This window comes from Sardina pilchardus, chromosome 13 (assembly GCF_963854185.1).
Source record: "Sardina pilchardus chromosome 13, fSarPil1.1, whole genome shotgun sequence".
Taxonomy (NCBI): Eukaryota; Metazoa; Chordata; class Actinopteri; order Clupeiformes; family Clupeidae; genus Sardina; species Sardina pilchardus.
Genome location: NC_085006.1, coordinates 23,905,789 through 23,923,288, shown reverse-complemented (window position 1 = coordinate 23,923,288; position 17,500 = coordinate 23,905,789). Strand labels below are relative to the sequence as shown.

Genomic DNA, 17,500 nt, shown 5'->3' with positions numbered 1-17,500 from the left:
AAACACACACAGAACACAGTCATTGAGAAGAGGGAAAGAGAAGATTAGAGAGAGAGAGAGAGAGCAAGAGGGAGAGGGAGAGAGAGAGAGCAAACACACACAGAACACAGTCATTGAGAAGACGGCCATTAGAGAGAAAGAGAGAGAGAGACCTGTGAGAAAAAGAGGTGTAGAAAGAAAGAAGAGGTGAGACAGATGGACAAGTGAGGAAACAGACAGCAAAGATAGCTCAGACAGGGATAGGGATAGATAGGGAGGGGAGAGAGAGAGAGAGAGACAGATAGATAGAGAATATCCATGTAAAGACATGGACGAGGAGGGTGAGGGAGAGGGCAGAGATAAATAGAGATAAATAGAGGGAGCAAGATAGATAGATAGAGAGATGAAGACACAGATAGATTGATACAGAACATCCATGTAAAGACATGGACGGCAGAGGTGAGGGAGAGGGCAGAGATAGATAGATAGAGAGAGAAAGGGAGAAAGAGATATAGAGAGAGAGGGAGAGAGATAGAGAGACACAGATAGACAGATAGATACAGAACATCCATGTAAAGACATGGACGGGGGGAGGTGAGGGACTATGTTTAGCAAGCCAAGACTGGCCACTGAGTGCTGTCTTTGGGTCAGTCAGGCTGTGTGTGTGTGTGTGTGTGTGTGTGTGTGTGTGTGTGTGTGCGTGAGCAAGAGAGAGAGAGAAAATATTCTGAAACCACTCGGGAACCTGTCTTCCAACATGTGTGTTTCAGAGCTCCTAAAACACCGGTATCGTGTGGACAAAAAGCCAAAATGATTTCATTGTTTACGTGTGGACAGGACTAGAGTGACCACGTCCGCTCCAAACCGGCTGAATGAAAACCCACCGTTTTTTGTCAAAACTATCTAAGCGCATACCAGTGTTTCCGCATTACTCCTGCTAATGACCATTCTCCTATTACTGGGCATGTGTGATGGACAGAGTGGGAGTGAATGGAGGGACATAATGGGTGTAAGTCAGTGTGTGATGGGAGGTTGGTTGTGTGTGTGTGTGTGTGTGTGTGTGTGTGTGCGCGTGTGTGTGAGGATGTGTTTGGTTGGGTGGTGCTATGTGTCAAGTGGCTGAACCATGGTCAGTTAAAAGAGCGTGTGTTTCTACAGTATGTAACATGGATCTGTACATCTGTGGTGTTCCTGAATGCCTTGAGGGAAATCCACAGCATGCATGTGTTACATAAGTATGAGGAAGATCTCACTTCTAGCCATGTGATCTCAGTCATGGCAAACATGCTTCCTCCGCAAGCACTCCTGTCAGCCTGAGCACGCTTATGGACCCGTCTGGAGACACCCAAGAAGGGTGTCGGGTTTTGTTTTTTTGGTGCTCCCGACGGAGAGAACAGGCGTCGGCCCCTTCCCCCGACTCTAGTGTGTTTGTGTCCTCCTACGCACAGTATTCCAGAGAGCTCACAGCTGTGCTTGTGCCTCCGTGACTGATTGGTCATACGGCATTACAGATACGGACAAGCAGCTTTTCCACTCTGTCTGGAGTCCACACACACGCACGCACGCACGCGCACACACACACACACACGCACGCACACGCACGCACACACACACACACACACACACACACACACACACACACACACACACACACACACACACACACACACACACACACACACACACACACACACACACACACACACGTCATGTGGATGACTTTGATTTACTCGCGGGCCGGCACAAGCATGAAAGGAGAGGTCAGCGCTCGTGGTGATATTTAGGACAACATTTTTGGACGCGGCTGAGCTTGGCTACTGGAGCAGGGCTTATTTAGCTGAGGCAGTGGCCCACCTGTCAGTGTGTTCCAGAGTCCACAGGCCACTTATTCTACAGACTACAGTTATTCTAGACTACAAGCCACCTATTCTACAGACTACACTTGTTCTACAGACTACAGGCCACTTATTCTACAGACTACACTTGTTCTACAGACTACAAGCCAGTTATTCTACAGACTACAGGCCACTTATTTTACAGACTACACTTGTTCTACAGACTACAGTGGCAGCCGTGGTGTACTGGTTAGCGCATCGGGCTTGTAACCGGAGGGTTGCTGGTTCGATCCCCGACCAGTCCACCACGGCTGAAGTGCCCTCACTGCTCCCCGAGCGCCGCTGGTTGGGCAGGCAGCTCACTGCTCTGGGTTGTGTGATTCACCTAACTGTGTGTTCACTGTGTGCTGTGTGTTCACTAATTGGGTTAAATTGGGTTAAATGCAGAGAACTGAATTTCCCTCAAGGAAATTATTCTATTCTACAGGCTACTTATTCTACAGACTACACTTGTTCTGCAGACTACAAGCCACTTATTCTACAGACTACAAGCTGCCTATTCTACAGACTACACTTGTTCTACAGACTACAGGCCACTTGTTCTACAGACTACAAGCTGCCTATTCTACAGACTACACTTGTTCTACAGACTACAGGCCACTTATTCTACAGACTACAAGCAATTTATTCCACAGATTACACTTGTTCTACAGACTACAAGCAACTTATTCTACAGACTACACTTGTTCTATAGACTACAAGCCACTTATTCTACAGACCACAAGCCACCTAAATCTACTGTACAATCTACAGTTATTATTCTACAGACTAAATGCCACTTACTCTAGTCTAGAGTCTGTTTATTAAATGCTGAGGCCAGTGGCTTCAGTCTGCACTTTAAACAGTTACTGGACAACAGTCATTGAGGTGCTGGAGCTAAAAAAAACACACTGCAGTAATTGAGCTCTAAACACAGAGTAATTCAATCATGTGCATTTATAATCTATTATGCTTTTTTACACACTCTGCGGTCCAATAATGTGCCTCATTACAATTTCAAATAAGCCTGGCTACTATATGTGATTTTCATTGCAGTCTGAAAGACACTAAGACACTTTAACATGCATACTGTTTGCATGAATCAGAGAGTATCAAGTCATATTTCAACATCACTTACAACACCTGACAAATGTATTTATTTTTTCTCCACCCACTCCCCCCCCCCCCCCCCCCATACTCTTTGTATTGTTCTTTTTGCGTATTTGTTTGTATACATGTCTGTATTGTATGTACTGTATTGTCCTTTTGTATCCTTCTTGTTCTGTGTCTTTGTAAAACGTCTTTGGGTACCCTGAAAAGCGCTATATAAAAACTATGTATTATCATTAGGCCAGTCAATCTAGCTCAAAAAAGGGCCAAACCTGTAACTAATTGCAATAGTAATGGTTCATACTTTTTATTGATCCTTAAACCCTCCTGCATCACATATTAAAAATCTACCCATTTATATTTAGTGGAACATACTTTTTTTCAAGGTCAAAGGTAGCAATTTCCAATGCATTTTGCCATTGGGATTTACTACAGGTGAAATGGGTAAAATTTTAACAAAAACTTTGAATGATTACTATTGCAATTAGTTATGGGTCAAACGCTAGATTGACTGGCCTACATTATTATATGTCTATAACCAGTAAAGTCCGACCTCACACTACAGACTGTGTAGTGTTCATGACCGGCTCCTGCCTAGAGAGTGACTCTACACTGGCCAATTCTTAGAGAGCTGCCAGAGAGCCCCTCTCTCATGTCCAGCCAACTGATTCCAGTGGAATTCTATCTGCAACAATAGACAGATGTCTGTGTCATGTAATGTAAATAGGCCTTCAGATGCCGCAAAGCACCAGCAAACAGGTTCATGTTCTGCTTCCACCAGAGAGGGTTAAAGCGGAGTGAGAGGCGCAAACGTTCGACCATTTCCGCGTTCTGTGTTCGCAAAGGGGAGGGGGGGGGGCGAAATCCCCCTTTAAGCAGACCTAGAAAGTAACATTACATTCGAACTCCCACTATGACGTCTTTGCAACACGCCTCTTTAAGCAGACAGGAAATGTTTGAATTTTTCTTTCATAGAGATGCATTATGTTGCTCTATCTTGTCAGTGATGAAGGATCTTTGCTTCCACTCAGCAGAGGGATTCACTGGAGAACACGTAGTGAATCCAGGCTATCCAGGTTGGAACGTTCCGGGTCCTGACCAGAGGCTTTAGGTGAATCGGATCAGCGAGAGACCTTTGCCTCCCCTCAGATTCAGTGCGGGTCAATAACACACACAGGGCCAGGCCGAGGTCCAGCGAGTCCCCGGAGGACCAGTTTACTGGCTCTGCCTGGCTGGAAAAGCACTGTGTCAGTAGAACAATGCTGGCTGGCATCTCTAAAAATACCTCCTGCTCACAGCTAAAGTTAGCATGCTCAACGGCAAGCAGGTCCCCCCCCCCCCCCCAACGCAATCACTCTAGTGGACTGGCAGACACTAAGAAACACACACACACACACACACACACACCAACTCTCCGACCCAACCCCCCCAAGCTCACAGTCCGTGGATGAGATCAAGTTACACAAGCATGGCAGCTTTCCATCTCGACCTCAGTAAACTTCATCTGCGTGTGTGTGTGTGTGTGTGTGTGTGTTTGTTTGTTATTGCCATGGCTGCTTTATTTATTTATTTTAGGCTCTGTATGTGTAATCAAGCTGTGCTGGGTAGTGGGGGGTGGGGGTGGGGGTGGAGGGGCGGTGGGTACATGTGTTTCACTGTCCTCACTCATCGACCACACTGAGACAGTATGTGGGTCAGTCACAAGGCTGCTGGAACTGCACTACCACCACAGGTGTGTGTGTGTGTGTGTGTGTGTGTGTGTGTGTGTGTGTGTGTGTGTGTGTGTGTGTGTGTATGTGTATGTGTGTGTGTGTGTGTGTGTGTGTGTGTGTGTGTGTAGGTGAATCAGTGAATGAGGAGGAGCATCTGGACCCTATCTCAAAGCCCTGAGGAGAATCAGTAAGCCCTCGCTGGCATGGGCGCGGTGTGTAATTACAGTGCGGCCCTGGCCTGCTCAACGCCACTGAGCCTCAGCCCTCTCCGGGATCCGACACATTTCGGGGAGGGTGGAAATCCTCTCGGGTACGGATTCGGCTGCAGTGGCCCACGTCTGTCAGTCCCAATTCAGCACTGAGGTCCACGCTATTCCACCCATCCACAGTCTCTCAGACGAGCCAAAGGTTTGTCCCACCGACGTGTGTGTGTGTGTGTGTGCACAATCTACAACTCCTAACCACGCCACTGGAGCGTGAATTATTCTACACGGAACGAAACCTCCAAACTGTTGACAGACGCGCGCAGTTCATAGATTCATGGGGGGGATGAGTTTGTGATTTGTGAACTTCAGAGAGTAAGTCAGAGTGGAAGGTGAGCATGTAGCTTAGCAGCCCTAATGGGTCTGCCTGCTCAAATGCTGCAATATGCACTGTGCCCTTCACGCTAACAAATAAAGGTTAAATGGTTCTTCTCATCACTACAGGCATGGTCCTTTTAGACAAGGCCCCTCACTCGGTGGCCATCTTGCAACGCACTTTGGGCAGTTATCCATTTCCCTATTCAGATGAATAGGGAAGCATACAGGAAGGAACAAACAAAGCCAAAAAACGACTTCAAGTCTGAAGAAGGGCGTGCACCTGGAACGTTACTGGATTGAACACAGTTTAAACGTGGAGCTCAGTGCGGGGACCCAGCTTTGTTTGTTTCATGCTTTCATTTGTTGGAATTCGGCACCTGTTAGCGTCTGGATGTGCACGCCTGCTCTCTAGGATAAAGCATACAGGAAGGGACAGGATATGCGTAGAGACTACCATTTTGGTATTACAAACCAGCCCCATGCATTTCTGTAGAGGATTCTTTGAGTGCCGTGTCTCCTCATTACAAAGTCTCTGCTAAAGGTTCCATAAAGAACCACAGCTTTGTGTTGAACCTTTACATCAAGTCAAAGGTTCTTCGCACTGGAAATGGTTCTTCAGAAAGACTGTTTTCATAGGCTACCTTCTCTTAAATGGTTCTACAAAGAACTTCAAAGAACCTTTGAATGTTCTTTGAAGCACTACAAAAAGTTCTCCTTTGGCATGGCTCTGAAGAACCAATTGTTCGTGTTGAGTGTTGGACAACGCACTTCATCTCCATTGTCTCAGTCCACCCAGATGGACCCTGCATAGCTGACTGAATGTAAGCACTGAGAAGGTCAGTGAGACTGAGAGAGTTGAGAGTGACTGACTGACCATGAGTAGATGATGGCTGAATGTAAGCAAGCATTGAGCATCAAGTAAGATCAGAGCTGTGCGTGACTGAAAGGCCACAGAATAGATGATGGCTGAATGTAGGCATTGAGCACGTCCGACTGAGAGAGTTGTGTGTGACTGACAGGCCATGAGTAGATGATGGCTGAATGTAAGCATTGAGCATCAAGTAAGAGAGCTGTGCGTGACTGACAGACCACAGATGATGGGTGAAGGTAAGCATTGAGTGCGTCCAGAGCGAGAGACAGACGGGAGAGTGAGAGCGCCGAGCGTGACTGACCCTGGGGTTCTGGTTCTCCTGCAGAGCTCCGTTGGGCTGCGGCTGCGTCTGCGTGGGGACGCGGCTCCTCCCGTCCGTCAGGCTGGGCATCAGGCCGTGGCCGAACGGGTCGGAGAAGCTGCGCATCATCTGTCGCACGCGCTCATTGTGTGCCTGGAAGGGATCACTGCGGAGAAGAGAGAGAGAGAGAGAGAGAGAGAGTTGCAGAAGAGTAGCCTAGACTGTGAGTAACCTAGACTGTGTGCTTGTGTGTGAGTGAGTGAGTGAGTGAGAGAGAGAGAGAGAGAGATTGAGTGAGTAAGTGAGAGAGAGAGAGAGAGAGAGAGAGAGAGAGAGAGAGAGAGTGCGTGCGTGAGTGAGAGAGAGAGAGAATGAGAGAGAGAGAGGGAGAGAGAGAGGGAGTGAGTGAGTGAGAGGGAGAGAGAGGGTGTAAATTCAGCAGTGTGTTTGTACGTATGTACAATAGAGAGAACAATTAACAAACTTAGGAGGCGGGAGAGGTCAGCTTACCTTGATGAGCTAAAAGAAAGAAAGAAAGAAAGAAAGAGAGAAAGAAAAAGGGGCACAGAGGAAGACAAACCATAAGATGTAAGGAGCTTGGAGTTTTCTTTACACAGCATTTGCCTAATTAATTCCTAATTTGTTTGTGACAGATTGTTTATAGATGTATATATGTTTATAGTTGTGTCCTTAGGCAGGATCTATCACTGTCACACTGTTATTGTATGATAGGCTACGTAATATAATTTTAGGAATTTATCTACACTATGGGCATTTATCTTAGACCCCTACTGTTTTTTGTTTTTATCTAATGGTTTGTCAGTCAATGACTGTCCATCATTTTCACAGTGACTGGACAGTAAGAATAACGGTTTCCCATAACATTATCTCATAAGCATTAGGAAATTAACGAGCTATGTTTTATCACCTTTATCAGTCATGCAGTCATAAGCAAATCTATTCGGAATTGGAAAGATCGCGCGGGGCGCAAAAGTAGCACTTGACACGCATACGCGGAATCTGTCAATTATCAGCGCGAGCTTAAACGGAGCTCTAAATACTCACCGCGAAAAGATTGATGACTAAGTAACGAGCTTTACTGCTAGATATGGTCTTGCTACCACTATGATTATTAGAGTCGGCAACATGCTGAAACCAACAGCCTGTTACACTTTTCCGCAGTCTATACACCTAATTTAAGACACATTCACAAGTCATTCAAGTCCACGGCGTAATAGCCTAATGTGAAATCTATTGAGCTAAATATTGCAACTAAATCATATTATCTACTAAATGAGAATAAACTATGACTGGTTGGAATATTTCCATTCGGTAAACTGACGTATTCCTGGAGGAAAATCCAGAATAAGGAGCTATTAGGCTATGTTAACATAGTTTATGATTATCACAAGAAACATGAGCACGAGAAACTTTGGAATAACTGAGCTACATGTGGCGACATTCAAACTTCAGAAAAGAGAAGCGGGTCGGCAATAGATTAGAGTCAGAAAGAGCCGGTCTATATTCCATTTTTTTTTTAGAAAGAAATATTAGCCTAATAAGATCACTTACGCAAAGAATGAATCCTCCTCGAATTCCCTTAGAAGACTGTTAAACATCTCCACAGATTGTAACGGGCAAAAATGGAATAGAAAAATATACAAATTGGTAATCCCAGACTACCACTTCTGCCTGTCCTGGTCAACTCCTTTCTGCGACGCTAGGACAGTTAGGCCTACTATGAAACTAAACAGAATGCCAAGTGGGACGTCTATCGGCCATATGACCTTATTGTGGCTCTCCGATTGGGTAGCTATTCATGGCGTTTGCCCAAGCTGAGTTTATGTTGTCATTGCGTGGTGTTGTGTGTGCTGGCTGTCATAGAAACGCTATAGCTTCTTAGTATTCTAGAAAATTCTACACTATGTTCTAGCAATTTCGAAGAGTAGAATTTCGTTCAACGTGTTATCTAGACGCACCATGTGCAGTTGCGTTGTTATCTACCCAGTAGTGGGCCACGCGTTCCACTCACTGCCAATATTGGGACTTTGCAGCGCACAAAACTCGAGTGAGTCGCTGTCACAGGATATCCATGGGATAGCCTACTAAAGAACACTATTATTATGATATTATTACTACCCCATGTCTAGCCAAATGTCAACACTGTGGCCTTCTGTGTTACTAAAAAACGTTGCTTATTCATGTCCACTTTGCATCACAAAATAAACATCTTGTATTTAATTGCAGTGACACTCCTCCACAGGGAATCACTCCCAGCCAGCAGACTAACGTGGCAAACCAGCCGTCCAACTGCCAGCATATGTGCGCCTGCTGTACGAGGCGCCATCTGTTCAGAGGCAAGCCCAGCTCTGGATGACAGCGACCACATGCTGGCGTGCCCTCTGATAGACATGCTCGGTAACATTTAAAAACACCCGCACATATCTGATATCCGAGCCGCAGAAACAGGGAACATCTAGCCTGTTAACAACACAGCCAACAAGACGGCGGCAGATTCGGCCCTGGTGCGGTAACTGGCAACTTGTTCTGGCAACTTCTGTATGGTCCTCCGGGCCCAGCTGAAGTCAGCTGCACGCTGCAGGGAGAGGACCGAAAAAAGCACTGACACACATTTCACAAATGAACAGTGTTAAAGAGCCATGATCTTTCAGGTATGATGCAGCCTTCCCAAAAATAATGCCTTAGCCAGGCTGACATTTGTGCTTGTACTTGTGTGTGTGTGCGTGTGTGTGTGTGTGTGTGTGTGTGTGTGTGTGTGTGTGTCTGCCTGTCCCCCATTCTCAGAGCACTACTTATAACTCATGACCCAGAGCACACTCCAAATAGAACTCAAATGGACATGACACGCCCCAGCTGGGGGGGTGGGTGTGTGTGTGGGGGGCTCACATCTGTGTTTGAACATACAGCCACATGATCTCACCAGACACTGGATCCATGGATATATGCCGCTTCAGCGTTGACCAGCACAAATGTTATTATTATATTGATTACATAATAATGAATGAATGCATGGGTGAAAGGATGACTTTAAGGGTAAGGGGTTTTAAAAAGTTTATTGAGAAAATGAAATAAAAGACAGTAATGATCTCAAAATCACACTGGGTCACAGACAGATTAGCATATTTCTGTTACCACTCAAATTAAATGTCGCAGCCAACATGTCTACTCTCAAACCACATCATTAACATTAATTCAGACTCATAAACTCCTACTTCTACTACTGCTACTATAGTGAACACATTGAGGCTTTCTTTCAGAGACATCAAGGCAGTTAGTCAGACTGATCCGTCTCATCACACAGGGCAGGACAGAGCTCGGGAGAAGGGTGCTTTAGTGCAGATTCTCAGACATTTATTTTCAGGATGTGTGATCAGAATTCTGCCCGTCTCGGATTGGAGTTTGCGATTCTAGAATGTGGGATCTGTGGTCCAGGTTCTGCAGTTTGGGTTCTGCAGTTTGGGTTCTGAGTCTGGGTGGTTCTGCAGTTTGGGTTCTGATGAAAGCGGTTTTGTCTGTCCGTCTCAGGGCACGGGGCTTCCCATGAGCCTCTCCTGGCGCAGGGCCACCAGCCTGTTGAGCCAGCGCTCCTCGGCCTCCTCCTTATCCAGGAACAACTGCAGGGCAGGGGTGGGGGACAGGGGGCAGAGGACAGGAGTGGGGGGTGAAGGGGCAGAGAGAGAGACGGGCGGGGGGGGGGGGGGGCAGAGAGAGAGACGGGCGGGGGGGGGGGGGGGGGCAGAGAGAGAGAGACAATGCAGTAAGAACACAGGCCACACATTCTCATCAGGACACACTGTGCTGACGGAACAGATTAAGATGAGGGCAAACCAGTCCAAACTTTATTCAAGACCGCTCTCGCTCTCAGAATAAAGGCTGAATCAGCTCCACTTTTATCCACAACCTGCAGGCCTATTGTATTTACAGATGTTTATTTTTACCAGTGGTCTCCGGGAATCAAAAGCCATGACCTCGTCTGCCGTTTTTACAGCCCCTTGTTCCATCAGCCCAGCTATGAGAGCACAGTATATTACAGTACATTGTAATACAGTTCTGATCAAGACTTATTGTATCTTAAATTGTAATGCATTTCTGATCAAGACTTCTTGTATCTTAAGATCAAGACTTATTGTACAGTATGTTAAATTGTAGGACATTTCTGATCCGGAATCTGTGTGGCTGATAGAGTATATTTCTAGTCAAGAACAGCTGTCATCGTTTTTTTTTTTTTGCTGTTGGACAAAGAAGGAGTGCCTAAGACTGGACCAAGGAGCAGGCGTCCATACAGTATGTGTGTGTGTGTGTGTGTGTGTGTGTGTGTGTGTGTGTGTTTGTAATACATCAAGATGTCTATATTAAATTTACTTCAGTAGGTGATGAAAACGTGAGGTGTGTGTGTGTGTGTGTGTGTGTGTGTGTGTGTGTGAGAGAGAGAGAGAGAGAGAGAGAGAGAGAGAGAGAGAGAGAGAGAGATAATAATAAGGTGCAATTTCTGTTATCACATGAACTCTATGAAGGTCAGCCAGCGGGCAGCTCATTCACACAGTCCTATGATGAAGGTCATGGGTGGGACACCCTCTCAGCATCGCACCAGTGTATGTGTGAGTATGTGTGTGTGTGTGTGTGTGTGTGTACACTGCACACATGAGTCTCACACACACTTGTGATCCCGTTCTAAACACGTCAGTAGTGGGCTCGTCACAGTCCAGCACTACACCACTAAGATCACAAGGACAGGTGTGAGACGCGAACAAGCCCATACGTATCCACTGACATGTTTCACGCCTCTGCTGATTATGACCTAAGAGTTGGGCTTGTTCGAGCAAGGTCAAGCTCTGCTGAGTTCATCTCTTGTGGTCTGGTGCTCAGCAGCTCCCTCTCCTGGCTCTTGGTGGTACTGCGTCTATAGACTGGCCTGGCGCTGTGTCAGAGCAACTGGGCTCTGCTCAGTTATGCTGTGCTTGCGTCTGGTTTAGTAGATATATCAACGTAAATTAGGCTATTTGGATGTTTTTTGAGTTATACCATCAGTCTGACATCTACGGAGCCTCGAAGGGCCATGTGCAAAATCCACCCCCACCCGACATTTGTGGGCAGCTGTGGCCTACTGGTTAGGGCTTCGGGCTTGTAACCGGAGGGTTGCCAGTTCGATCCCTGACCAGTCCACGGCTGAAGTGCCCTTGAGCAAGGCACCTAACCCCTCACTGCTCCCCGAGCGCCGCTGGTTGGGAAGGCAGCTCACTGCTCTGGTTAGTGTGTGCTTCACCTCACTGTGTGTTCACTGTGTGCTGTGTGTGTTCACTAGTTCGGTTAAATTGGGTTAAATGCAGAGAGCAAATTTCCATCACAGGATCAATATAAAAGGATATATACTATACTTATACTTTACGAAATCATGACATTTTAAGGCAATCCTCTGAATGACACCCTGTGTGTTGTGCATGTATATATAATGATGATGACCATGCTCTGTTTATTAATAATAATACAAATAATAACCTTCATTTGTAGAGCGTTTTTGTAAACATGGTTGCATTATTATCACCAATAATTACTTGAATTTGAGTTTTTAGTGCAACTGACCAAATCTTAAGCAGATATGAAGACTGAACACTTGAATGAAGCTCTTCAAATACTCATCTGTCTTTGATGATTAAATATAGTCTGGGAGAACTGTGGTATTGAACTCATCAGTCATGCTTAAGTTGAGTTCACTCTCATTCGTCCTTCCTTGCTGTGGAGATGAATAGTAGAATGTTCGCCTATTGTGACATCATCCTTTAACGCTGCGTTCCCGCTGCAGATATGGCGCGCGTGTAATGGCCCGGAGAATATCACCGAGTGGGTGTGGAGGTGTCAGGCACGCTTGTTTAACTCACGCGATCCGTAACGTAACGCAGCGCTGGGCGTTTTGCGTATAGGCGACACGACCGAAGTGATTGAAGCGTCAGAGACAGAGGCCCGCGCCGCCGGAGTCAGAGCTGCAGATTAGAACGGCGAGGTTCATCATTCTTCTCTCAATCAACGGGCGATGGAGAGGGGAAAAAAAAAACACGAGACCTAGCCTGAAATTCAATCTAAGCGATCAGGAGATTGATATTCTCCATCATCCTCTGGATAAGTGTGTGTGCGTGTGTGTGTGTGCGTGTGTGTGCAGTCTGTGCTCGTATGAGTGTATGAGTGTGTGTATATTTGCATTTGTTATGCAGATTCAGGTTTTGTGTTTCACTCAGAGGTGTCAGTGAGCGAAATCAAGTCAAAGTGCCATCGCTACACTCCTTAGGGGTTAAGCATCACAATGATGATGATGATGATGATGATGATGATGGCGTAGATGATGGACTGGGCTTAGTGATGTTCTGTGGTACAGGTCGTGTCGTCTGAGTGTAAAAGTCCTCACAACATAACGCGCACACACACACACACACACACACACACACTCTTCCACTCCACTAATGAGGTTGAGATGACAGGCGCCTCTCTCGCTCCGCTGTCTATGCGGCTAAGTGACAGCGACTCATCCCTCTTGATTGGAGCTCCTCGCCTTGGGCATATTGCCCGCATAGATCAGCCTGTCAGGGGGGATCGCGCCGCGCCAAGAACACACACATTACACACTCACCGAGCGCCCGATCGGCAATAACACACACATTACACACTCACTAAGCGCCCGCGCGCCAAGAACGCACACATTACACACTCACTAAGCGCCCGATCGGCAAGAACACACACCTAACACATCATTACACTCACTAAGCACCCGCTCGCTCACTAATACTGTTACACACGACTCACACCACCACCAGAACACATACAGTAATACACACCAATACACTCACTAAGCTCTCCCTCCCCGGGAACACACACTTAACACACCAATACACTCACTAAGGGCACGGTCGCCAGGTACACACATTACACACCAATACACTCACTAATACTGTTACACACAACTCACACCACCACCAGAACACACATTACACACCAATACACTCACTAAGCTCTCCCACTCCGGGAACACACACTTAACACACCGATACACTCACTAAGGGCACGGTCGCCAGGAACACGCACATGACACACCAATACACTCACTAATACTGTTACACACAACTCACACCACCACCAGAACACACATTACACACCAATACACTCACTAAGCACCCGCTCGGCAATAACACACACATTACACACCAACACACTACTAACAGAGCCCGCTCACCAGGAACACACACATTACACACCATTACACTCACTAATACTGTTACACACAACTCACACTGCCGTGCTCACACACATTACACGGATCGAAAACTCCACTAACAGAGCTCCACTAACAGAGCTCGCTTTGCATGAACACACATTATACACCAATACACTCACTATATGGCTTATATGGAACCACCCCCCCTCCCTCACACACACACACACACACACACACACACACACACACACACTCTCACATGTACACACTAGCTAATACTGCTATATACAACCCCGCCCCCCCCACACACACACACTCTAACACTAGCTAATACACTGCTGCACACAACTCACATACATATTACCCAAAACAGGCTGGCTAACTCAACATTACACACACATCCACGCAAAACAATACAAACAAATCAATCATTCATACTGTACTAACACATACACTCACACAACAACACAACTCACACTATAACACACCCCTACTGTATACACACTTCATACTCAATTATAATGTCACACACAACTTACACTAGACATACAACACACTCTACGACTCAGACAAAGTTAGATTGATCACTCTCACACTCTAACACAGCATTGCACCAACTCTCACTCTAACGATGACTGCACATAACTCCCACTCTACCAGAGGCATGACACAGTATCATGACACAGTGATTCAGTGACTCTCTTGCCCCTCTTCCACAGCATTCTCTTGCCCCTCTTCCACAGCACTGTGCTATGAGGACTAAGCTGCTATGCTATGTTTAGCTGGCATGCTAAGGTGCCAATACCACCGCCCAGGAGGAGGTTCTGTGTTTGGGCAACTTACTAGACACATCATACAGTGTGTGTGTTCACAGATGATCTCCCTGGTGCTCAGATGTGTGTGCAGTGCACACGCCCTCATACATGCGCACATAAGAAATACACACACACACACACACACAGAGACTTATGCTGGGGTGTGCCAGAGGCTCCGTCCACACACATACACACACACCCATATTCACTCACACACACAGGCACTGACTTACACTGGGGTGTGCAAGAGAGTCTCCATCCACAAGCACACATACACACTAGGGATGCAACGGTTTTCAATAATTTATTGAACCGTTCGGTTTGGCCTGTTCGGTTCAATAGACTCACCTAAACCGCAATATTTCGGTATACGCGACATTAAACTTTTTATTTAATACAAGGTTATTGCGCGCGCGTAGCCTGGGAGCGATAGAGAGGAGTGCTTAGGACCCGGGGGATGCGTTTTCTCTGACTGTTCAGCTTGCCTCTCGTCAACCTTGCAACAACCAATCAGAATTTTACTGAATTTCCCAAGAGCCAATAAGCGCGTTGAAATGCAAATGAAGGAGTCATGTGAGAAGAAACAAACTTTACCGGCGGCTGCATGATCATGGCGACATTTGAAGTAGCCCACGAACAAGGCAAAAATACCGTCAGTAAACAAAGCACATTGTGCATTGCAAGCACTGCTTCACAACGATCACCTAATAAAGGTAACACATCCAACATGTCGGCCCACTTGCGCCTTCATCACCCGGCTGTAACCTTAAGTGGAGCAGCACGGAGAGTTAGTTTGCCACCGAAAACCCAACCATCCATTGCTGCAGCCTTTCGACAACAATATTCCTATAATTCCCAAAGACATAACGAATACGACGGCGTATTAGGGCCACTTATATATACTTTGTAAAGACGCAAATTTGCCACTTTAGAAGGTCGAAAATTTGCCACATTATAAAGTCTGTGTGTAACGGTGTAACCGGTGGTTTCTGCCCTGCGTTGATTGCTCGCTAGAGTAGCCTAAGAAAGCGTGACGCCGACACAGCTGAGTGTATTCTCTTTTTGAAAGTTTACTGGAAAATATTGTAGGAATGGGAGGTTATAGGAGATGGGGAGGCTGACATGTCATTCCAAACTCGGGTCATTTATTTTCCTGACGTTGTACATGCTAGGCTACGGGCAGCGGGAGGTGTCCACTCGAAAAACAATAAACTCACTGCTAAATCAGTCAATCGCTCGTCCACTCGTCAATCACACAACTCTCTCGCACACACACGCACACACACACACACACACACACACACACACACACACACACACACACGACAGGAGACACAGGGGAAACAGACACTTTGTGAAGTGGCAAATTTGCCACTTTCTTCTCGGAATATTGCCCCCCCCCTGACAACAGGTTGCAATAATGTTCATTTCATTGTTCTAATATTTTTAATGCTGCACTGCACTTTTGTCTATGTTTACATTTTTTACGTTCATAAAAGAGGACAGGGCAGGCACTCCCAAATCAAATATCCATTTGAAACTACACATAATACTACCTCACCAATTATTTTGAGAAGATTTTCAGAATTGTTCACTACTTTTTTGAGGGTGTATAACAGTTAAGTATTTTCTTTAAATGTGTGAAGAACAGTGAGTTTATTAAATAAATAACTACACATTACTTTATGCTGCACTGCACTATGGATAACATTGCCTGTTTATGACAGAAGGCAATGATGGTGTTCTTTTCTTTTAATACATTTTTGTGATTCTGCTTCATCTGTGTCAGGCTATGCATTTAATATTTTCTCTGCAAGTGTAAGTAGAAGCACATTGTTGAAATAGAAAAGGCAAATATAGCCTCCTGTATGCTAGAGCCAAGATAATATTGATATATTGAAACCGAACCGTTACCGTGGCCCAAAAACCGTGATACAAACCGAACCGTGGCAAAACTGTACCGTTGCATCCCTAATACACACACACATATTCACTCTCTATTTCACACACACACACACACACACACACACACACACACACACACTGACTTACGCTGGGGTGTGCCAAAGAGTCTCCATCGTTGTCGTTGTAGACGATGGTGGTGGGCAGAGGCCCGTGATGCTCAGACGACCAATCAGAACTTATCGGCTCCTTCTTCACCTCAACCAGCTCGGCCTGAAGGGACAAACACACACACAGAGTTATCCCCACATACACACACACACACACACACACACACACACACACACACACACACACGCACACACACACACACACACACAATTGTCACACACACACATCTTATCACATACACTTAACTGAAACATCACACACACAAACATGATGGGATTACATCACATAATATCACACACACACAAAAATGACACACACACACAGAGAAACAGAGGGGTGAGAGAGCTGATAGAGAAGGCCTCAGGCTGATGCCCTCTAAGCTGCTGGTGAGCTCTGCTGCCTGTGCAGTTTTACTGTTTGGCCACAAGGTGGCAGTACACACACAGGGTTGACTCAGAGCAGAACACCGTGACATATTTGCCGGTTCTCAACTATGTCTGAACAAAGCATCACACTCTGGTGTGTTTCTTAAGTCACTCTTCTAATGGACACAATCAGAAACGCTTTCAACTCCACAAACACTGTTCACTCTCTGAAAAGTTTTGCTTGGAAGTCTTGCTTGATGAAAGAGGAAACTTATCAACTGAATATGTGTCCTTAGCACATGAATACGAAAGCACAAATAGCACAGAGAGCTCCCTCACCCCAGACAAGAGCAAAGGGAGGACTAGTCTCCTGCTATAGCACTGTAAAGGCCCGCATGGCTGGGACTGACTGGGGCAGAAATGCCTAAATGGACCACTGTGTGTATGAGTGTTGTTGAGGGATATGTGTGTGTGTGTGTGTGTGTGTGTGTGTGTTGAGAAGTATGTGTGTGTGTAAATTTGTGTGTGTGTGTGTGTGTGTGTGTGTGTGTGTGGACCTGAGCACTCTGAGAATGCAGTCCATTGTAGTCCAGAAGT

General features: G+C 46.1%; 2 protein-coding genes across 3 annotated transcripts in view; both read right to left on the bottom strand.

The window, feature by feature from the left end:
* Positions 1 to 8,262, bottom strand: part of mlf1 (myeloid leukemia factor 1) — a 19,015-nt gene extending 10,753 nt beyond the window's left edge. For both annotated transcript variants that reach the window (XM_062552996.1, XM_062552998.1), the window contains exons 1-2: positions 8,001 to 8,262; positions 6,429 to 6,594 (exon numbers count right to left, since the gene is read on the bottom strand). In XM_062552996.1, coding sequence (XP_062408980.1) covers positions 6,429 to 6,594; positions 8,001 to 8,047 — 213 coding nt within the window. In that variant the 5' untranslated portion in view covers positions 8,048 to 8,262. The remainder of the gene's footprint in view (positions 1 to 6,428; positions 6,595 to 8,000) is intronic.
* A 1,225-nt stretch (positions 8,263 to 9,487) lies between these two features.
* rsrc1 (arginine/serine-rich coiled-coil 1) overlaps positions 9,488 to 17,500 on the bottom strand; it is a 158,346-nt gene continuing 150,333 nt past the window's right edge. Inside the window, exons 9-10 of the mRNA XM_062552979.1 lie at positions 16,518 to 16,640; positions 9,488 to 10,063 (exon numbers count right to left, since the gene is read on the bottom strand). Of these exons, the coding sequence (XP_062408963.1) occupies positions 9,971 to 10,063; positions 16,518 to 16,640 (216 nt within the window). The 3' untranslated portion in view covers positions 9,488 to 9,970. The remainder of the gene's footprint in view (positions 10,064 to 16,517; positions 16,641 to 17,500) is intronic.